Source organism: Miniopterus schreibersii (assembly GCF_964146895.1).
Source record: "Miniopterus schreibersii genome assembly, chromosome: 17".
Classification (NCBI taxonomy): domain Eukaryota; kingdom Metazoa; phylum Chordata; class Mammalia; order Chiroptera; family Miniopteridae; genus Miniopterus; species Miniopterus schreibersii.
The window spans coordinates 10,351,483-10,373,716 of NC_138117.1; the positions used below are offsets into that span (position 1 = coordinate 10,351,483).

At 38.6% G+C, this 22,234-nt stretch overlaps 1 protein-coding gene across 1 annotated transcript in view; it reads left to right on the forward strand.

Moving 5' to 3' along the window:
* TRHR (thyrotropin releasing hormone receptor) overlaps positions 1–11,032 on the forward strand; it is a 32,239-nt gene extending 21,207 nt beyond the window's left edge. The window contains exon 3 of the mRNA XM_081116578.1: positions 5,492–11,032. Within this exon, the coding sequence (XP_080972704.1) occupies positions 5,492–5,899 (408 nt within the window). The 3' untranslated portion in view covers positions 5,900–11,032. The remainder of the gene's footprint in view (positions 1–5,491) is intronic.
* Positions 11,033–22,234: the final 11,202 nt, after the last annotated feature.

Consider the following 22,234-nt stretch of genomic DNA (forward strand, 5'->3'; position numbering starts at 1 on the left):
AAACCCAGATAAGCATTGAGGGCTCACCCCACATCGGACTTGGGTGCAGAGCTCCTGTCCATTTTCCTCAAGAAACACTCTCACACTTGGCAGTTGGTGATGTTAGTGATTTTACTGGAGAACTGGAGGTGTGCAATTTTTCTATAAATGCAATGCTTTAGAATAAAAGCAATATACAAATGCTAGTTAATAGTTTTAGAACTTGCAGTGAAAGTCATAGCACTAGTAAAAGTGATGGCAGTTAGTAATACAAGGTTTCTCGGCAGGCTAGGATGGAGACTCTAGTTAGCTTCTGATTGTCCACATGCAGCACACATATGCAGGGCTGAGCTGTGCCCACCCAAGGAGCCGTAATCTCGGCTTTCGCCATCAGACAGAAAGTTATCCAGTTCACATTTTTAAAAGAAAGAAAGAAAAAGATTCCTAAATAAAGTCTTTATCTAGAGGCGATAAAGGTGACAGAAGGGTGAGTTGAAAGGACTGAATCCAAACTCTTATGAGAACTATATGCCACCATTCCACACAATTAAATATAATAAAGATTATATATATGTTGGGCTTGTGTTCAAAATTTCAACCTAATCCTCACAAAAAAGGTGACCCTTCACCGTGGTGGTCAAGGACAGAAGCTCGTCCAGCCCTTAGACCGTCCTGTTCCCACTCTGCTCTTCCTAGCCATCTCTGCTGGCAATCTCTCTCTTTACACACTACATTTTAATCAACTGATTTTTCTGCCTCTATGTCTGGCCTTCAATATACTCCACAAAAATGGCTGGTCTGCTTCCTGGCTGACAAATGCTCCACTGAGAGGACCTTTTCAGAAAACCCTCTGCCCTGCAGCTCTGTCTGCTTTGGCAGCTGCGCCCCTCCTTCTGCCCTGGCAATGGAAAGCCAAGCACCCTACAGAGTGTGACATCCTCTCATCATATAAAAATGATGGCTTTGTAATGGTGTCTGCAAGCTTCCTGGAGAAAGAGAAAGCTCCACTTCTTTACATGGTCGGCACCTGGAATTCGCAGGCTAAATTACTTCTGGTTCCCAGGGTACGCCTGCTACCTCGTGCCTCCTGATCACTACACCCCCCAAATCTCTGCAGGACCGCTCTTCCTGCCTCTCTTTACCTTCAGATTTTGGCGCAGGTGTCACTGAAACGGAAAAGCCCTCACCATCCACCCTCAACCCCAAGTTCAGATTAGGTGCTCCCATAGAACCCCAAATTTCCCCTGTCTTAGCATTTATCACATTGTGTTATAACTTCCCGCCAGAGTGTAAGGTACATGAAACCACTGGCAATGCCTTTCTGCATTAAGTCCGCAGGGGCCAGGACATGGACAGGTACACAGTATGAGCTGCAAACGAATCTTAGAATGAGTGGATAAATTCCTTCCCAATAAAAACATATTGTGAGATCATTTTCCCTTGATGGTTATGTCATGCTGCTTCTCAAGGATGCTTCCATCCCGCGGCAGAGGCTTCTGTAAAGAAGACTTATTTATATATAATTGCATATCCCACGCATTGCTTTGGCAAAAATAGCAATGTTTACAAATAATGGCCCAAGATATTTGCAAATTAGCATTTTTGTTACTTTATTCGGGATAAAGAATAGCAACAGAAATGGTTTTAGCAACCACTGTGAAATTAATTGAGTATGAAAGACAATGTTTAGGACATTTCCTTTCTAGGTGTTTGCTCCCACACTGAGTAAGAGGTGCTAAAATCCAAGCTGTGGCTACACTAAACACTAGTGAACATTTCAGAAATTGATTAAATTCGATCAAAGATATTTGAAATTAACTAAAAATAAATGAGTGGGATTCAATATCTTCTCTATCATCCCACTGGAGACATTTTCCTCTGGGTCAACCTTAGAAAATCATTCTATTTATTTCATTTTACACCTCTTTAAATTTTTATGAATTTATTTCAAATTAAAAGCTGAAATGTATTAAGGACTCATTTTACTAATTAATCCATCTCCATTGAAAAAGACTTTTAATATTAAAAAATACAGTAGTTGCACAAATCTTCTAACAATATGCTGGAGAACTGAAACCCACAAAAAGATCCTGGCTACATATTTTGAAATAATTCTTTCGATGCCTAATTTATTCAATATTTATCAAAGACTATCTTTTATCACATATGGTACTAAATCCCTGAGGATAAAGAAATGAATAACTTTCCCCCTGCCCTGAAGAAGCTCACTGTCCATTGGAGAGATGGACAAATACATCTCATTGCAATAAAAAGTTTTGGGAGTGATGTCAAAGTATGCAGGGGAGGAGGGCAACTGTGGAAGCTCATGGCAGAGATTCTGACCTCGAAACAGGTTGTTTTTCTTTGAGACAATGGAAGTTGCTCCCTCCCTGACATTAAGTGAAAACAGAAGGTAGATATTAAATGTGGATTCAATGTTTCACCTGACAACTGTAGAGAGTAAGATAAATATAGATGAAATTCAACCTTTAATTTCAGAAATTTAGCAGTAATAAGTTTGTTGGATTTATACTTAGAAGAAGTTAAATGTTTTTGTAACTGTTATGGGGATGACACAGTAAAAATTGCATCACTGAATGCAAAGGACTTTCATAGGGAGAGCAAAGCTAGAGGAAAGACGATGGTCTTTGGCTTAAGGAGACGTAGGTTGAATTACTGCTCTGTCACTTACTACCCACGTGTTTTTAGATGAGTCACATGCACTCCCTGAACCCCAACTTCTTCATACACAAAGTAGAGCTAAGGCCAGCCAACACGTAGAGTTATTATAAGCATTAAACGTGACGATGTTTACATATCTTTGTGATGGGGCATCATGAAAGCCTCAAATGTAAGATGCCGGGTCCTTGGCAAGGAGCGGAAGGGTGTTGACAAGTTTGAAGCGGTAACCTGATGTCAGAGCACCTGGGGTCCGAGGCAGGAAACAAAGGCAAGGGTGTGAGTGACGATGATGACAATAAAGATAATAATTACTATCACTCCTTCCAAAGCTCAGAATAGTCATCACCGAGTTAAGCCTGTGATTTCCTAGGGCCAATTATTTACCCAATCTTAAGTCTACTTAGGAAAAATCAGGCTTCAATTAACCTCTTGACTGAGTAGCTCCTTCCCTCTGAGAAGTCAGAATCTCTGGAAGGCATTACCTGGTATTACCAATGTGAAAACCAAACCTTCCCACTGAACAAGCTCTCAACGCCCCAGTGAGGAAAATATGAAGTGTAACTATCCTACAGGCACTGAGTCAGAAGAGATGCTCAGGGAATGGTGAGTGAGACAGAACAGGAGGGCAGGGAGAGCTTCCAGAACATGACCAACAGCCTTGGAAGAAGGGGAAACACAGTAACTTGAGAGCAGATGGACAGCTCAGAGGTGCCACTGCAAGAAAGTAGTAGGAGTCATTCAAGAAGAGATAGTCATGGTTCAAAAAGAGATAAAGGCTATGTGTACCCAGATATGAGAAGTCTTACAGCAATCGATATTTGGAGAGCCAAGGGAGGAGGCAACTACTATAGAGCCAGGAAGAACAGCAGGAAGAGATGAACACTACTCCTGCAATTCAGGACTCATGGGAGCTCCTAGCTGGGGTGGAAGAGATATGGTCAAGGCTAAGATAGAGCCCCACGATCAGAAGACTAGGGGAAAAGGGAGGAATTCTCACATGGGAGACTAAAATGGGTTCTACAACCAGGATTAAGTACAAGGTTGGGAGCCGAATGTATAGTAGATGCCAGTGGAAGGGTAGGTGCCTAGGTGGGGAGTCCTTATTTCTACATTAAAGAACTTTAAGAAAACGCTCTCTAAGAACAGAATCCCCCTCAATGTCAGAACAAAATAGAGGCTGCTTGTGGGGGCTTCAGTGAAACAGCTGAGAGGTTAAGAGGGATGAGGGAGGGAGAATCAGTTCCTTCTCGTTGGTGGGTATTTTTCAGGTGCAGAACACTTAGGAAGTATGAGCTGAGGAAGCAGAAATTTCTTAAACTCCGTGGGAGACTAAAGATAACTGACACCTTATTTTTAAATGTGCAAAGTGCTGCTCTTGAAGAAAAGCAATCAGTATCTCCCCCACTGCTACAATTTTAATACACCCTGCCTATGGTGGAAACACTATGATCTCTTTACGTTGTCATTAGTAAAAGGGTAAAATTTCCATAGAGCTTTAAGGTTTCAAAGCCCTTCTCACATTCATTATTTTACTTCCTCCGCATCTCTATGGAGTAAATGCAACAATATGATCAGACGTATTTCCAGGCGCAGAAATGAAAGTACAGATGAATGACTTTATTAAGGTCTTAAAACCACTTAAAAAAATCAAAGCTGGTTGATTTAACTCTGAATCCTGGCCAACTCCCGGCCTTTCACTGAGCATGCATGTGAGGCAGAGAAGAATCTGCTAAATTATGCCTTTCAGTGATCTTGTCCCTGGGCAATCTTGGGTATTAAACCTCATCTTACCTATTGTCCTAGCTCCTGTGCATTGCCTGAATTTAGGAGCACGTTAAATTCCAGAGTTTGTTTTCTCTGGCCTCCATCTCCCCTTTCCCTGAAGGAAAGCTGTGTAGTGTGAAGGGCAAAAGCTTTGGCTTCTGTTGACCTGGATTCCAATCCTGGCTCCAAGACTCTACAGCTCCCACATGGTGCTGACCAGCATCTGTACCTCCGTTTCCTAATTGGAAAGATGGAAAATGGAAATAAATACCTACTTGGGAGGGTTTCAAGCTTTTTAAATGTGATCACATACGTAAAGCATTTAGTATAGTGTCCTGCGCATAGACATTCAATAACCATCTTTTTTGACACTATCCTTCTATGTTACCTCATTTGATGTCGGGGAGCACTATTGGCTCCATGTTACAGGTGAGGTAAAAGAAGGGTTAAGATCATTTATTGGGATCACATATGAGGTTAGTAAAGATGGGATTAGACCCTAAATCTCCTAATGTTTGTCACAGTCATGCATTTTGGTACCCTGTGTCACATCCTCTTAGCGGGACTGATTTCAGCCACAGCTACAGTGGATGGTTCCTGCCAGGAGACAGTGTCCCACTTCAGGTACCCACCATCCCCTGACTATTCGCTCTCTGCCTCAAGGTTCTCTCTAAAGCCCCCAGGAGTTTCCAGGAGGGAAAATCCTGGAAGGGCAGGGCCATTAAAGCCCTAAGGGTACCCCCTCAACAAAGGGGGGAGGGCAGCCACTACATAAATGCCTGTCCTCTCTTCCTCTGGGCAGATAACCTTGAAGGCCACTATTTGACCTGCAGTTGCCCACAGTGGGCACCTACTCAACAACACACACTTGATTTTGGCTTTTCTTCCTCTGTGACACTCTCCTCCATACCCTTAATCTGGCTTCCCGGAACCATCTCCCAAGTAAGCTTCTTACACTTGGGTTCTTGTCTCAGGCTACATTCTTGGGAACCAAAGGGGGAGGTATTGCTTTGCTTTGTTTTTATTTGTGTTTATACTGCATTTCTCTCCATGTCTCTCTCCATAGGTCACCAAGATGCTGGCAGTGGTTGTAATTCTGTTTGCCCTTTTATGGATGCCTTACCGGACCCTTGTGGTTGTCAACTCATTTCTCTCCAGCCCTTTCCAAGAAAATTGGTTCTTACTCTTTTGCAGAATTTGCATTTATCTCAACAGTGCCATCAACCCAGTGATTTACAACCTCATGTCCCAGAAATTTCGAGCAGCCTTCAGAAAACTCTGCAACTGTAAGCAGAAGCCAACGGAGAAACCCGCTAGCTACAGCGTGGCCCTCAACTACAGTGTCATTAAGGAGTCAGATCACTTCAGCACAGAGCATGATGACATCACTGTCACTGACACCTATTTGTCTGCCACCAAAGTGTCTTTTGATGACACCTGCTTGGCTTCTGAAATAACCTTTAGGCAAAGCTGACTCATGAGTTAGAAGAAAATGGACCACAAAGTACATCTGTGCAGTTATCAACCCAAGAGAAGGAAAGGCAGGTACTCGTATGTGAAGACAGAGCAGATAAAGTCTTTTCCAGTGACCATACTTTAACCCATGGAATGATTCATGTTTTCCTTCCAGTGTCACAAAACTAATATCACAAAAAATGAAGTGGATGTGAGAAATAGCCAAAGGGTGGAAATTGAGAGTGTAGCCCTTTCCACTTAACTTGAGAAATTCAGTTTATTTGGGGAGCTATGAAGTTTAGATTAAAATCTAGACATCAACTCACATTATTTATAATAACTTTATCAAATGTGATTTCTCAACTTCCCCCCAAATTATTCATATACAGGCTTGGGCAAAAGTAGGTTTACAGTTGTTTATATGGAAAATAATACAATAATTAATAAAAATAATACAAGAATAAACTGTGTTTTGCGTACTCACAATTGTAAATGTACTTTTGCCCTACCTTGTATTTGGTAATTTTGCAACATGCAAATGTTTAAATGTTTGCATTTAGCATTTCAACAAAGTACAGTGCTATATCATGACTATCTGAGACTACAGGGAAAATAAAAAAATATTCTACTTATTGTGTAAAAATCAGACAAATATGTTCACTCTACTAAAACAAATGCAAAAGCAAATGTCATAATGTTTATAAAATTTTGAAATGATTTTTATCTTACAAAGTAGGCAGTCATTTCAACTTTAATGTAAAATAAACCAAAAAATAGTCAAAAATACAAATTATGAAGAAATATAGATTTAATTTTTAGATAAATCCAGCTCTTATCAACTATTCAAGCCTCTTAAATGAAGAATGAGACATGAGAATTATTCAGATTAAATAGTGTAAAGATAAAAACTAGCACACAATGAATACTGAGGAGTATTGCCAAGACAAAACCAAGTATTTAAAATGAGGTTTTACTTATCTCTGAAACTTTTAAGAAAGAAAATCTTTTTTGAGCAAGCATTCTTGTGTGTAAACTACTGAGCTATGTCCAGTGAATAAATCCTTCTGACTCTAGCTTAAAACTCGGGAGCCTTCTCAAATGCCTACTTGCTATTCTAAGTCAGTCAAAGTCTGACCATTACACTTTCAGATGAAGGCCCCCCTCTGAGCATCATATGTAGCCTATAGATTTTAACCTGTCTGCAATTGTCTTTCCTTCCTGCCTGCTTGTTATTTGTAGGTTCTTTATTTTTTTTCAAGTGCTAGTGATATTTTGTTTACAGAGTCTAAATGAAAGCACTGCAAAAATGCTGTTGCTTTATTTTCAATAGAGCTAAAACTGATTTCAACCCACAATCAATATCTCTTTATAGTTATGACTTAGACGTGCTATTCTGTTCCAGTGATTATTAGAGAGCTATCCATGTGAATTTACCCAGGACATAGTGTCTGGTCTTACTTTAATCCTTCAAATGACTCACCTACTGAGATTTGGCCAATCAGCATCTCCAAGTGTATAAATTGCCCTTGGGGATGGCTCATTAATGGCTAATTGTTTATGGCTGGGTCAAAAGTACTGGGTACCTTTAAGTGTCCCATAGGCTAAAATTTCCCTCTCCAGCTTGTATCCCTTTTTGTGCATTTTTTCTGGAACCTAATCGCTGATGATAATTACCCCACCTCACCTTCTTAATGAAGAATATGTCATTCTGTTTTGGAAACTTCAGTTTTAAAATGCTGCTTCATGGAGACTTTGCCATCCTGAACCTCATTTCAGGATATGCTTTTGTAAAAATTGGCCTCATCTACTCCAGGAAGACATTCTTATCCTGTCACTGTGTCAGTCAACAAATGCAAGCAAACATTTATATATATATACCCTAAAAGTCTATCTGCATGACACTAAGAAATCTATTTTAAATGACTCGCATCCTGAATTAAATGTTAATCTTGGAAGCATATAGATAAAGCACCAGAGTGACCCAACCCCACACCACACAAGCACACATGCAGGTGCATACAAACACAGACACATGTAAATAAATTGCTTAACAAAGGGGATTGGAATATACTAGATTTTTTTTTCATTCGGGAAAGGAACTTTCTTTGAGCTTTTAACTATGTCTCAGGCACGCTGATAGGTTGTTACCAACATGATCTTCATCACAATCTCACTATAGCTGTAATGGCTCTGATGATAAGACCAGGAAGCAGAGATCAGTGCAGCTTCCCTAAATTGTGTAGGTACTAGGGAGAGAAAATATGTCATTGTTTTGTTTTCTTTTTTTAAGCCCAGAATGCTGATTAAAATTTTTGTAGCCTTATGGCCTAAAGAATAAAAATACATATACTTTGCAGGGTGGTAACATCAGATGTTGCAAAAAATTACAATTTGTCTTACATGTTATACACAGAACACAGTATACCTTTGGAAATTTAATATACGTGCTCCAGTTTTCCCATTTTAATTTTTAAAAGTTATTTGCTAATAATTCGTTAGTTTTAGACCACATGGGAAATTCCAAAGAACACAGTTCACCGTGTTTCAATTCTACAGCAAATGCCATAACAAAATTAAATGTTCTCGTGTAATGTCCAATAGATACCTGGATTTACGCAGAAGAGATACAACTTTTTAAGGTATTTTTTCTCACACTGTGCTAAACCATAAAGTACTTCTATAAAGAATCAAAACTTAATATACCATCAAATGAAAAGTAAAGAGCTAGATTAAAAGTTGCTGCTGGAGTGAAGTAATATTATTAAGGGCCCCCCTTAATAAAACTCCTTGAGTTGTTTTATTACTTCCAGTTTCATTAATTGCTGAGTGTCTTTGGTTAGATCTTGCACCTGAGGTGATTGGCTAAAGGTCCCAGATCATGAATGAAACAAGCAAACAGAAATTCTCTCCTAAGGCTTCACCACCAGTATTGTGAGCATCCCTCTTGAGCTTCTCTCCTCACTCTTCTAAATGCTGGAAAGAAATGGGAAAAGTCCAAACTAGATTCAATCTTTAACAGGCTAAATGCACAGAACAATACACCTCGACAATATTCAAAACAAATGAACAGTTTGAGCTAAACAATTAGTAAAATCGAAGGAAAACCATAGCCATAAAACTTCTTTAAGAAAATATTAAATGGAGACTTTGTTTAATTTCCAGGAGAACATGCTGGAATAATCAGATGATCCGTCAGTAGAGCTGAGCCCACACAGTTGGGGACTGCTCTTGAGGAATAAGTTACATCATCCTAAACTATGTTAAATCTGTAGACATGACAGAAGAGAGAAACTGTGAACTTCTTGGAGGAAAAAGAGATTTTTAAATAGTTTACCTATGACCCTGAGAATTCTATCAATATTACATTCACCGTTAAGGAACCTAGATGTGAATAAGAGAGCATCCAGAAACAACTAGTCAGTTCCAGGTTCAAAGAAAAAAAATTTCAAATGTTTGGAATCACTTGTTTGGCTGGAAAGATGGATGAAAATCTCTAGCAATTTATTTTCTATTTATATTCAGTTGCCTAATGTAAATATCCATCAAAACCAAGATTTGGCTGAGCAAATACATTTTCAGAGTAATACACATGAAGACACAGCTCTGTAACAGATAAACATTATCCTCTTTGCCCTGCTCCCCTATCAAACTCTTATCCCTCCATAAACATCACCTTTCCTCAGAGCAGACAGTTCCATCTGACTTCATCCAAAACTAACCTGGACATGAAATATCTTAAGTAAAAGTGTAAATATTCTTTCAACCGTATTTATTTATAAGAAATATTTTGTTGTTCCGAACACCTTCATGTTTTCATAAAATTATGTTTAAATTATGGAAAAACTGATGCTTTCAAAATCTCTGTTTAACTTATGTCCCCATTTTTATGGCAGGGGTCATGTGTAGAGTGAAGCTAGCTGCTCAACGTGGCTGCTTCCTCATGAATTCCAGAGGTTTCAGTGAGAAACCAATAAAAAGAGAACTCGATGCATGAAAAATCTCTGCAGAAATCAAAAGGCTCTTCCCATTCTTGAGGAGCTCACAGCCCATGAAAAAAGCAAAAAACAAAACAAGACCAGTATGATATCATTTCAAGAAAACTGTTTGGTGATCCTTAGAATATGAATTAGAGATGCCATGTTTTAAAGAAGCAATCTTTAAAAATCCATTTAGAAATACCTTCAGATGACTTTTAATATAAAAATCATTTAAGTATTGTAATACTATTTTATGAACTATAATTAGATACATTGATTCATTTAATTCTTAACTTCATTAGTTACACAGGGGGAAAAAGGTCAGATAACATCCTGTTATATTTTTGTTCATACATTTGGTCTATAAGTATAATCTCAAATCACTCAGCAGAAAACCTCATATAGAAGAGTTGCACATTGGGGAACAGTTTTGTTACCGAGATGGTTAGCACCAAATGGACCATGCTAATGAGAACTAGATCTATATGGTTCCAATTTTAATATTTAAATAACCTCTTTTGAAAAGAGTAGCTGTGAATGTTTGTATACAATGTTGTTGGGCCTACTGACATTGTTCTACACCAAACACATTCATGGGCAATCCTACCTGAGGTGATTGATTTATGTTGTAGAAATTACATCTAGAAAACCAAGGGGCTGGGTGAAATAGTACAGCTAGAATAGCAAATGGTCAGAAATGTCAAATCTGGATCCAGCAAGACAGTTTTATGGCCAAGAAACAGCAAATCCACACGATTGTCTGTATGTCCTTATGGAGGAGAATTTGGATCAAGTCCATACTACAGGCTCTCAACTGTGATAATGGAAATGAAAGCATTTTGAAAATTATAAAAGTTAAAAGGATGGGATAAGCAGTGGAGCTGACTAGAGCTTCTGCAACTTATTTGAGCCCCGCAGCAACACCTGTAAGTGGCTATTTTGTTCCTCTCAGAATAATAGACTAATTTTTATGCATGTGCCTGTTCTCTGGCTTGCAAAACAAAAGAATGAACTTTCTCAAAAATATTATGGACTTATATTGATAAAAATGGAGGCTTTCCAGAAAAGAAAAACAAACCCAATGTGGCTGTCGACTGAGACGCCACCAGTTATAACTGGATGTCTGAATTCAGAGGTCAGTAAGAACAGTCTCTGTAATCCTTAAATGGCACACATGTCCCTGTAAGGAGGCAAATGTTTACTCCCTAGCTAAGAATGATAAACCACTCCCACTTTGGTAAACATAAGAATTATCTGGGAACTGGTCTTAAAATGCACTTCGTTTGGCCCTGCCCCTAGAGATTCTCATTTATTAGGTGATTTTGATGTCTTATGTCTGACCACACCTTGCAAACCACTGAGTCCTGGTCCCCTATGTAGAGGCTTCAAGGCTCTTATTTATCACATAATTCTTAATAAGCAAACTCCATGGGAAAATCCTTGAGGATGTCTATTTCACCTTTGTATTTCACAAATTACCTAAACGTAGATGACGTCCCTAAGTATCTGCTAAATGACTGAATAAATCGATGAATCTCAAATGGAGGAATACATTTGAAAATCTTCTCTGATGCCCAGTTAGCCTATCGATCTGTCTGCACAGTCAGATAACGTTCTATTTGCTTCTTACTATTTTAAACGGTTCTCTTGACTGAACTGCATTAGTGTGCTAGATCAGGGTCCGAATGGTCCCTTACATATGCATAATGCTGGACAATGTCAACTGCACTTTCACGTCCTGATTTAAAAATCACCTAATTTAATAATGAGAAATAGAGACGACTAACACCTAGTCTCTGCCCTCAAGGAGATTACAGTTTAATGACAACATTTAACTCAGAGACATAAGAAAAGCAAAATAGGTCATTGGAAGCCAAACTCAGTGTTTTCAGAACTACAAGCAAGTGTGCTCCTCCGAGGAGAAAGTTTGTCAATGGGACCTGGAGTCACTAAAGAGGACTTTGTAAGAATGATAGGACTTCTTTCAAAGAGACATTTGATTTGGACAGTTAAAGAAAAGACAATCCATGTGGGGAAAGTAAAATGAGTGAGGGCAGGGAGACACAAATAAACCTTAGAGCAAGGCTCTGGACATGAAAGGAATGTATCCAAGACAAGTTTGTTCCCTGAAGGAGTGATTAAGGACGGCAGCTCGTCCTCTCATATTGCCACCACCAATAAAGCTCCAAGTGAAGGACAAGTCAAAGAAGTCAAGGATCTACCTGTATTTGCATTTGGTGAGGAAATGTGCACCCATGCATGAGAACATAGAGTTAAAAAGCTTATTGGTCAGCTATGTTAATTTTCTAAACTTGGTGAATTTCAATTATTATCTATAGGAAATATAGTACACTATTTGTCATATATGTGTTATAATTCTGAAAGTATTCTTATGGTCTTAATTTTCCAAGTGCATCTATATATATATATATATATATATAGTGTGTGTGTGTATACATATATATATATGTATATATCTTTGTTTCTACATTATATTGTCAGTATATTTTTAAAAGCATTTATACCTGTGTGTATCATCCAGGGGTCCTTAACGATTGCCGGTTATCCAATTATGCTACACATAGAGATCAGAGCTAGCTCAGGGACCTTGGCCCTTTATGAACTTAAGCTTCAAGTTTAAATATGAAATTGAAAAGCATGTAGTGATTAGCTTCAGATTACTTGTGACATCGTGGACTTGCATGTTGCTTATCATGTGCTTCTGAATGTGTTGACCTCCTGCTATCAATTTTAGAAAGAGTTATGCTGATCACTTCATCACTTGGGAATTAATCATTGCGTCCTTGTGGGACAAAGACTCTTCTTTAAGAAAGTGCAGTATTATGAGCTCTGCTGTGGAGAACTGTATGTCTATTTCAATGTGTGTATTGTGAGCAATAAAGCATCAAACCAGAAGTGCTGGCTCTGTCACTTTCTTTTTCTTCCAAATTGTTTCATTTTAGGTGTAACCTGATCATAACCACTGACCTGAAGAACTTTATTTTAATCCAGTGGCATTCAACATGTACCACTGTAGGTGTTTCTAGATGATTATAAGTAATACACAGACAGACATTTTCCATTTTTTTGTTGATTTTTTAAATCATCACTAGAGGATATGTTTATTGATTTGAGATAGAGAGAGAAGAGAGAGAAACATCAAACAGTTGCCTCCTGTATGCACTGCGACAGGGGATTGAGCCTGCAATTTAGGTATTCCCTCGCCAGGAATCAAACCCACAACCTGAAGACACAGAGCAACTGGGACCCATCTATTTATAGAAACAGAGATGGAATCCAGTCCATTTGGGAAAATGGCATCCACGTACTTCAATTTAAGGCAACAAATGGGTAGTGACCATCTACAATGTGCTGACACTATAACTGGTAGAATACAAAATACACTACATATATCAGACAATGGGAAGTCCAATATAAAGTAGCTTTTTTATTTAAAAGGCAAATAGAGCACCTGAAAGAATTTAGTGATATTCAGAGATCTAAGTAGGCAGACATCAATGTAAATAATCAGAGCCACACTGAATTATGGGAGACTTGTTGCTGTGCATAGCAGGAGTAAGATATGTGCTTACATAGAACCTGTTGAGGCCACAACTTATTTGAGAGCCTGGGATAAGCCTGCAAGGTGAGGTCAAGTGGCTGCCAGCCCTGGAAAGGTGACTGCAGAGACTCAAAGACCAGACAGACCTGTCCAGTGTTGGGTTCCTATTTTCTCACTTATTTGAACACTGTGACTACTATTTAGATAAAAGAAAATTTCAGTCTGTCTTTTCAGGGATAGGTTGAAGAGAAATAAGGGTTGCCCCAGCTGGTTGCCAGAGCAAAGCAGGTGCACGTTTGAAGAATTTGGTCATCAGTGTATCAAAGTTTTAAACATTTTAAAGAAAAAGTTTTTATTAGAAAGAGAAAGAACCCTTTGGTTACTGGTTTTAAAATTCTGATTAACCACCAAGCTAGGAATGAAAGGATGTTCCAGAATTCAATTAAAATCTGATGTGTGTGTGCATTCTCATATCAAAATCTGGATAGATTTCAAAGTTTGGGATCACAAGTAGTGAAACATGTAGTTTGTAATAGCATAAGTAAAAGGATTGAGGGTTTTTTTTCCAGGACATTTTATATGCTGAGCCTTATATTGAGCTTTAAGGGGAAAACTGTTTTGGTCGTTATGGTGATGGAAAACAACCCACACCTCTAATATGGTTCTCCAAAAGAAGACTGTGTCAAGAATTAGACACTTCAGTCTTTCAGAATTCCAGTCAATGGGAGAAAGGAATCAACTGAAAGGGAAGATGACCTCAGTGTTCATCAGTTGTGACAGAAATTGATGAGCCCAGTCTGGGTGAATATCGAAGCACAAAATGGGGACTTACTCTAAAGATTTTGAGACTAGAGTAAAGCAGATTTAGACCTATTTTCTATGTGATCTCAGAATAACTCTATCATTTCTCAGAGCATATATAAAACAACCAAAGATTTGGTTGAGAAATGGGTGCAAAGTATCTGGCACAGTGGCATTAATAATAGACACAGTTATTGTGAGAAATTTGTAAGAGTTCTAAGGGATTGGAGCTGCCATGTTCCATAAAGGTAGATGAGCACTGTGTAAAGCACCAGTGTCAGACGTGACCATTTGTGGCTTCAGACTGTCTCTCAGTGTTCAGTAGCCTCCAGCATTCAGATGCAGAGAGTGAGGGGCAGAGCCAGACTGGAACATACTTGGCTGCCATTAGACTATAAATGAATAAAGAGGGAAATGGCTGCTTAGTTGGACCAACTGACAGTAATAAAAGTGGACTTTTGAAATCAAACAGGGAGATTTAGCTGTTCCAATAATATTCCATGTTAACGGTAATTGAAAAATAAAATTGAAAAAAATAAATAAAATAAAATGGCATTTTACAACCACCATCTTGTGCAAAACAAAATAAACCCAAAAAATGCTAAAAGCAAATGTATTCAGGGGTATTGATTCTCCTTCAAGCTGTTCTTTTGAAGTCCTGCAGGCTGGCCTGAGTGCACAGAGCACTTAGCCCAACCAATCTCAACTTGCTGAGTTTTCCCAGTGCATGCAGAGGGAGGCTACAGAGTCTACCTACACTCCACTTCCCCCACACTCCCAGGCTGTTAACTGATGGGTACAGAAATTCAATTTTATGGTGAAAGGCTGCAGCATTTCTCTCTCCATGTTTTAGAGGCCATCAAATCACTCATTCCCTCCTTTCACAGGTCTCAGGTGAGAATGAAGTCTAAGTCTTCATTTACAGGTAAATACAAAACCGAACTTTTATTAGTAATTAAAGAATACAAAACAGAAGCTTAATTTTGGTTTTACGTGCAAATCAAAATGCAGCTGCTCTTCCAGGCCCCGTGAACCCAATAAGACCAGAGTCAAAATAATCACTCTTTAAATGGAATCCTGGAAGTCGAGTTCCCTCTTTGCATATTACCTCTCCTGGAGAAAATTCTTCAGCAATTAAAAGTGCTGAATTCAAGCGGAGTGCCTGGTTCACAGATGAAGCCAAACACAGAAAATTGGGAGACACATCGCAGCATCCAGTATTGTAATTAAGAAAATTGTCTCTACGCTGTTCTATGAATATGAATGACTGAATAAATGACTGAGCAACACGGCCTCTTCATTACCAAGAGCGCCTGATGCAGGAGAGGCACAGGGTCTCTGGGAGATCCAAGGAAGGTCAGAAGGGAGAGCAGAGCTGGGAGCCAATGCAGCTCAGTAAAAATACAGCAGCCCAAAGGCTTGGTAATAGAAGATAAAACATAAATGAAACCTGCAGCTCAGGGGCAGTCACTGGAACATTAATCTGGGTCAGAAAGAGGAAATAAAGGGAAATGTCAGGGCTAAAAGGCACTGAGGGGAGTGTGGGATCTCTGCTCTGCAAGTGCACTTTCCCAAGTTTTCAACTCCCTGGCCCCAGCTGAGCTCTTCGCCCTTCCCATAGCTCCCACCTTACATTGAGCACTTAAGCTGTTGTGTGGTCACTTCTTTATGCTTCACCAGAGAGCAGGGCTGGCACAAGCCATCGAGTCTTAGAGGAGCAGAGGGAGAAAGCAGGGTGGCATTGGGCTAGGCTCTCAGAGGCACCCCAGTGTCTAGTTGGCCTTGGTCAAGGGTCACCTTGGGGAAAGCAATGAGGAGACACTCAAGACTGAGTTAGTCGACAGGGGAGGCAGTCCCCAAACTATTTTACAATGATCCTGGATTTCCATGAATTCAGTCTTTCAGTTTGAAAGGCCTTTTAAAGGGGTGAAAGACATGGTGACAGAAAGAGACTAGATTCTGGGTGGTGAACACACAATAAAATATACGGATGATGGATTATAGAATTGTATACTTCAAACTTATATAATGTTATTAACCAATGTTACCCCCATAAATTTAATTAAACATTTTAAAAGTTACGGGAACATTTTAACTTTTGTGTCTGGTGTTTATTGCAATGTTTATTTATTTATTGAAATATTTATGAGACAAAAACAGAAACAATATAAAAATTCAATATTGGAAGACCAAGTAAACTATGATATTCTTATAGATGGAATCCCACAGGACCATTAAAAAGACACAGCATTTGTGTGATGATCTGATTTTACATGCACATACACACGTGCATAATTTGGATATGTCGTTTTTCTGTGAATTTTTAAATTCTTTATCAAGTGAAGATCACCTGAGCAAACTCCTTGTTTGTTTCAGTGTGGGAAAGTAAGAACTCTTAGATTTGTTGAAAACAAAACTTTTTGTAACTTGATCAGGTCACAACCTCAGAAGAGTAACCTAGGAACTGAGAGGACTTCTGGGATCCAGGGAATCACAGACCCCATGCAGTTACCTGAGATGAAAATTTAGGGAGGCCTCACAGGGCTCTCTGGGATTGCTCCCCTCAGGTCGCACTGGCAAGGAACAGCAACGGGGCACCTGAAATAAATTGGCCTTGATGAAAAGGGTAGCTAGCTAGGCTTTTACATGAGCCTTAACACCAGAGCCATAGTAGTCGTGGACTGGGAAAGACTGACAAGCTCGGATAACCTAATTTGAGGAATTTGGGGAATCCAGATGTGGAATTTGGATGAAACAGAGTAGGAAAGACTTGTACTCCATCTGCTCTTTCAATTCAGAGCTGTCTGGCTCCAGCACATGAGCCAACGGAACCAGTTCTGAGTGATTCCACGTCTACTGCTTAATGACTGCTGGATGACTGTGTAAAAAGTGCCCAGGACAGTGCCTGGCTTTTCCAGTTGGGAGCTGATTGTTGATCACAAATTTAGGAGTAGCTCCTTTTCTTAGAAGCAGAGTGTAAGATTTCTCTCCACAATTGTGAACCAGGTATGCTTTTTATTTCTCTCACCATCTCCCTGTAAAATTAGTCATTTGTGTTCATTGCCTATAACTTATACCTAGTTATCATGTGGTGTGATAACAATTATGTAAAGCGCTAAATGAGTCAGGTTAACTTTAAGTTTTAAGTACAACACAAAATTTTATGTTATCAGTCTTCATAGTTAGCTATTCATGTATTAGTTGGTAAGGTGTCGATTGCAGTAACAGAAGCCAGGACTCATCGGGAAATAAGAAACTTTATTATTTCACATAATAAGAAATACAGCAGTCAACCACAGGGTGATTTGATTTCATGGCTCAAGATAGGACATCAGGAACCCAGATTTTTCGATTTTCTCTGCTCTGCTGGCTAGAGTGTTTTCTTTCTCATAAGGATCCTTTTTGTTTCAGTCACGAGATGGCTGCCAGCAGCAACTATAGCAACACGGTCTCTTGTTTACATCCAGGTGGAGAGAGAGAAAAAAATTTCTGCCCAAGAATGGAATATAAGTCTGATGAAGCCACCTAAAGTCAGAAGCCCACTTCTGCCTCAATAACAATTGCCAAGAGAATGTCAGGAGCTGATTCCTTTAGGCTAATTATTTTCTATCCTTGGTACCCAAGATTGTATCTTTTATTCCTAATCATGTAGAATGTGTGATGCAGGGATGGATACCTGAGCAAAATCATGATTTTGGTAGGAAGAACGAAGGGGCAGTGAATGTCAGGTAGCTAGCCAGCAGTCCTGGGCTTTGTAGTCACGTGGGGAGATTATTTTTCTTGGGAAATGGATGTAGGAAAGAGAGGAGCTACAGATCAAGAATCACTTGGGGGTTGCTCACACACCTAGAAAATTGCAGGGGTACCTCTATATTTTGAGCAACTTTGGAAAGCAAGTCTCTAAAAATTTTTAAATATTTCTGTTATTGGTATGTAAGTACAGTTGGCCCTTGAACAAGGTGGGTTTGAACTGTGCAGGTCCACTTACATGCAGATTTTTTTCAATTGGCACGCACAGTTCAAACCTGTTTTGTTTAAGAGTCAACTGGCAGTTGGGAATCCACATGTACGTGGAGGGCTGACGTAAGTTATATGCAGGCCTTGGACTGCTTGGGGAGTTGGGGTGCCTACCACTCCTTACCCATTGTTCAAGGGTCAAAAGCAATATGAAAAAGAAAAATGGTTACGGTTTGAGTTCACGATTATTTAATTGATGCCAGTAGTGTTGGGCCAGAAGTCACACTCCTGCTAAATTCAAAATACTCCATTGTATTTATACCAAGATTTCATTTCTCAACTCTTTCTTCATTGTGGTGGCCTCCTTTCAATGAGTCTTTTAGATCACCTCTGAAAAGACAATTCCTGGTCACTCTGTGTGGTCAGCCATTCAGACGAAGCTGGGCATGCCTGAACCTGAACCCCAGACTATATTTCCATCTGAGACCCCACTATGTTAGCAGCCCCCCACATTAAAAATAGAATTAAACTGGAATGATCGAATAGTCTGCATATATCCGAGTCTAAGCTCTACTCTGTAGAGAAATGAAGAAATGATTATTAATGCTAAAATTCATTTTGCTGAATGGAAGAATTGTTATCTGATTAAAGCACAGCCTGTTGGACTCCAAAGGCCAATTATTTTATCAGACTTTGTGCTCTAAGGCAGCAATTTTCAACATTTTCATCTCATGGCACACATAAATTAATTACTAAAATCCTGTAGCACACCAAAAGACATATTTTTTGCCAATGTGACAAAAAAAATAGGTGTAATTCATTCACACTAGACAGCTGTTGATGTGTTTGCTGTTGTCGTTTTTTTATTTGACAATCTAAGGGAAAGAGGTCTGGCCCCTGACTAGACAGTCAGGTATTACAGGTTTTAAAAATTCTTACGGCACACCAGTGTGCTTCTTGTGGCATACCGGTTGAAAATCACTGATCTAAATAAATTATTTGAGTTTATAAATCCTTCAGATATCAACTGCCTATAAATATTAGCTTCTGAGAGTTAGATTATACATTCTCCAATTTATAGACCCATGCCAATTAGAGTCAGTGAATGTAAGAATACTGAAAGTTTCTTCATTAAGTAATAATTTACCAAGTACCTACTATGTGCCAAGCATTGTGCTAGGTCAAGGCCATCCCTATCCTCAATTGTGAATTGACATATGCATAGCTACAGTGAAATATGCTTTTTAACCTACAAATCTGCAAAGTGCTTTGAAATCACACAGAGTAAGTGGTAAATTCTTTCTGAAGATGCCAAGACAGCCTTTACAAAGGAGGCAACCTTTAAGAAAGGTCCTTCAAATAGGTAAAATCTTGAGATAGAAAAAAGAACTGAAAAATACATTTTCAGGACCAGGGAGTTTTATGGGCAAAAGCACAAGCTATGAACAAGCATGAAAATGTCAAAGAATGTTAATGGGCAGAAAAATTGCTAAGATGACTTCAGGAAAGGAATGGATAGGTTGTGTAAGAATCAATAAAGAACAGAATAAAGATTCCAAAGACACAGGTTTGAATCCTAATGCTGCCACTTGGTCATTACTCAACCGTAGATTAGGAATGTTAATCTGCTTTAACCGCTTCACAAGGAGATACCTCACCAGGCATTAGCAGGTAGAGCACCAGATACACTCATATTCAAAATAAATTGTCATTTTATAAAGGAGATTAAGATATGACATTCAATGAGCCATTAATTTACTTGCTAGGTCCCTCTGGAGACAATGACAATACATGCAACCCCAAGAGGACCTTCTGAAAGGATGGAAGAAGATACCTCTTTGGGCAGGCAGATCTCTGGTCCCCCTCCCATCACAGCATGTTGACAGTTAAAATTCTTGATATAACAGAATTCTTACTATGTGAATTGTTCCTCACTTAATTTGACCTTAATTTTTTTCAGATCAGCACAAGCATCTTTCTTCATAGATTTTACTCCTTCCCCTGGTTCCTGGTGTTTGGGTAAGTTTTATCACCAATAAGAAAATATAAATTAGCATGCCACTTGTCAGGATAAGCTACTTAGATTTTTCATCTGCTAAAGTCCTCTAAATTTATTTCAGCTGTAAAATGGGGATGCTAATTCCTGCCTTCCAAGTTAGGAATTTAGGTATTTTATGTTGGAACAAAAGACGGGCTTGCTTGGAGTTTAACCTTTCTTGTCTTCTCCTCTGTTTTGTCCCTGGGCCCTCAACTGTAGTGAATTTTGAGGTACCTTGGCTCATCCTATTAAATTCTCTCAGGGGGCAGTTTTCATATATGACAAAATGAATGCTGAACTTTTTCCATCCACAGCACTACATGGATTAGGCAGATAAATAACAATATTTTATAGCAAGCTAGAGTGACAAATAACACGCCAAAGAGCTAATGAAGATTTTTGACTTTCTCATGTATATAAACTGCTTGGTTTCAGAGATCACTAATGAAAAACTCATTTTATATTCATGTATTTGGATTAAGTATGGCTTGGTCTGCTTCTTAAATCTCATAACTCCCATCCAGGGTAAATTTTTTAAGATTAAAAATAAATCCTAAAGTAACAGGGTTTTTTTCCTGCAATTATTTTATTTTTAAAAATTATATAACTCAAGAACACAATCTTATTGAAACATAAATAAAACATAGCAGAATCATATAGAGTAAAAAACAAAAATACTGCTTAATATTTCTTCATCTCAATCCAAACCCTAAAGTTAACTACTATTAACAGTTTGATGTGTATTTTTAGTCTTTTCTGTGCATTCAGAGAGAAAAAGAGAACAAATATTTGTTTGAGTTTGCCACTTGCATTTGTCTGTTTTCTTAAAAATATTGTATTAAGCATGTAATTCTGTAACATGATTTTTTTTATTTAAGATGATTTTATACCTTTCAAGTCTGTACTTGTAGATCTGTCTCATGCTACCTTGAGAATTAATTTTTTTTAATTCCTTTAGGGAAGATCCATGCATTACTCAAGTTGGAGAACACTGATCAACTGCATACTATTCACACTGTTCGGCTGTATCTAATCTCATTTTATTTTAGTCTTAGATACTCTCTGTGAAACTGCCTGTGATGTAGATTCAAATTTTATTTTCCAATGAATGTTTTTGCTCCCACTAGTCCATTTCTAGAGGCAACAGATGTTTTCTAAATGACCCATTATTTGAAACTTAGGGAAAGCCTTTTGGGAAGTCAGCTTCTTTGCTCTCTCTTGCTGAGCTTTAGAAAATTCAACACATATTATAATGAGGAGAGTTTTAGGTGCTTTTGTGTTTTTTTCCAATTTTGTCAATAAGCCAAAAGGTCAGAACAGTTTGGGGCATTCTGTCATCATTTATGTACAACAGAGCCATGCTCATTCCTAAATATTTATCTTCTGAGGTACTGTTCATAAAATATCTACCTGAACCCCCTACCCCAGAACAACCTTAATCTGTGGCTTACATTAAATAGCTAAACCTCATATCATAAAGTTCCCAATATTAAAAATTTGAAGACTGTCTTCATTAGGGACATCTCTTAGAGGTTCCCTGATTCTTTTACTAGAATATATAATCTTTGATATTTTTCTATCAGAAATTCTGTTGACTAAGAATATTGTGGATATGCAAAGCTTAGACTAGAGTAATGGCCATAGGATTAAAGAGGGATGTATATATGTCATAGATGTAAGTGAAATACAACCCACAAGGATTGATATATGATTTGATGTACAAGATGAAGTACAGGGAGGAGTCAAGGTTGACTCCCAGGTTTATGGTTGAGCTGAGGGTGGGAGAAAGTTCCATTTCGAACATTTGTTCAGCAGATATATAGTGAGCACAGGCTACAGACCTGCACTATCTTGGGTACTAAGGCAAAATTAGTAAACAAAACACTAAATAGAGTCCCTGCCCTACAGTGGTTTATAATCTATTAACAGGCTGAAATATTCAAGTGGAATGTTAGTTGCCCTTAGCGTTCTAGAGAGGGATCTCTGATAAGAGGTATCATTTGAAAGATCCCTCCACCC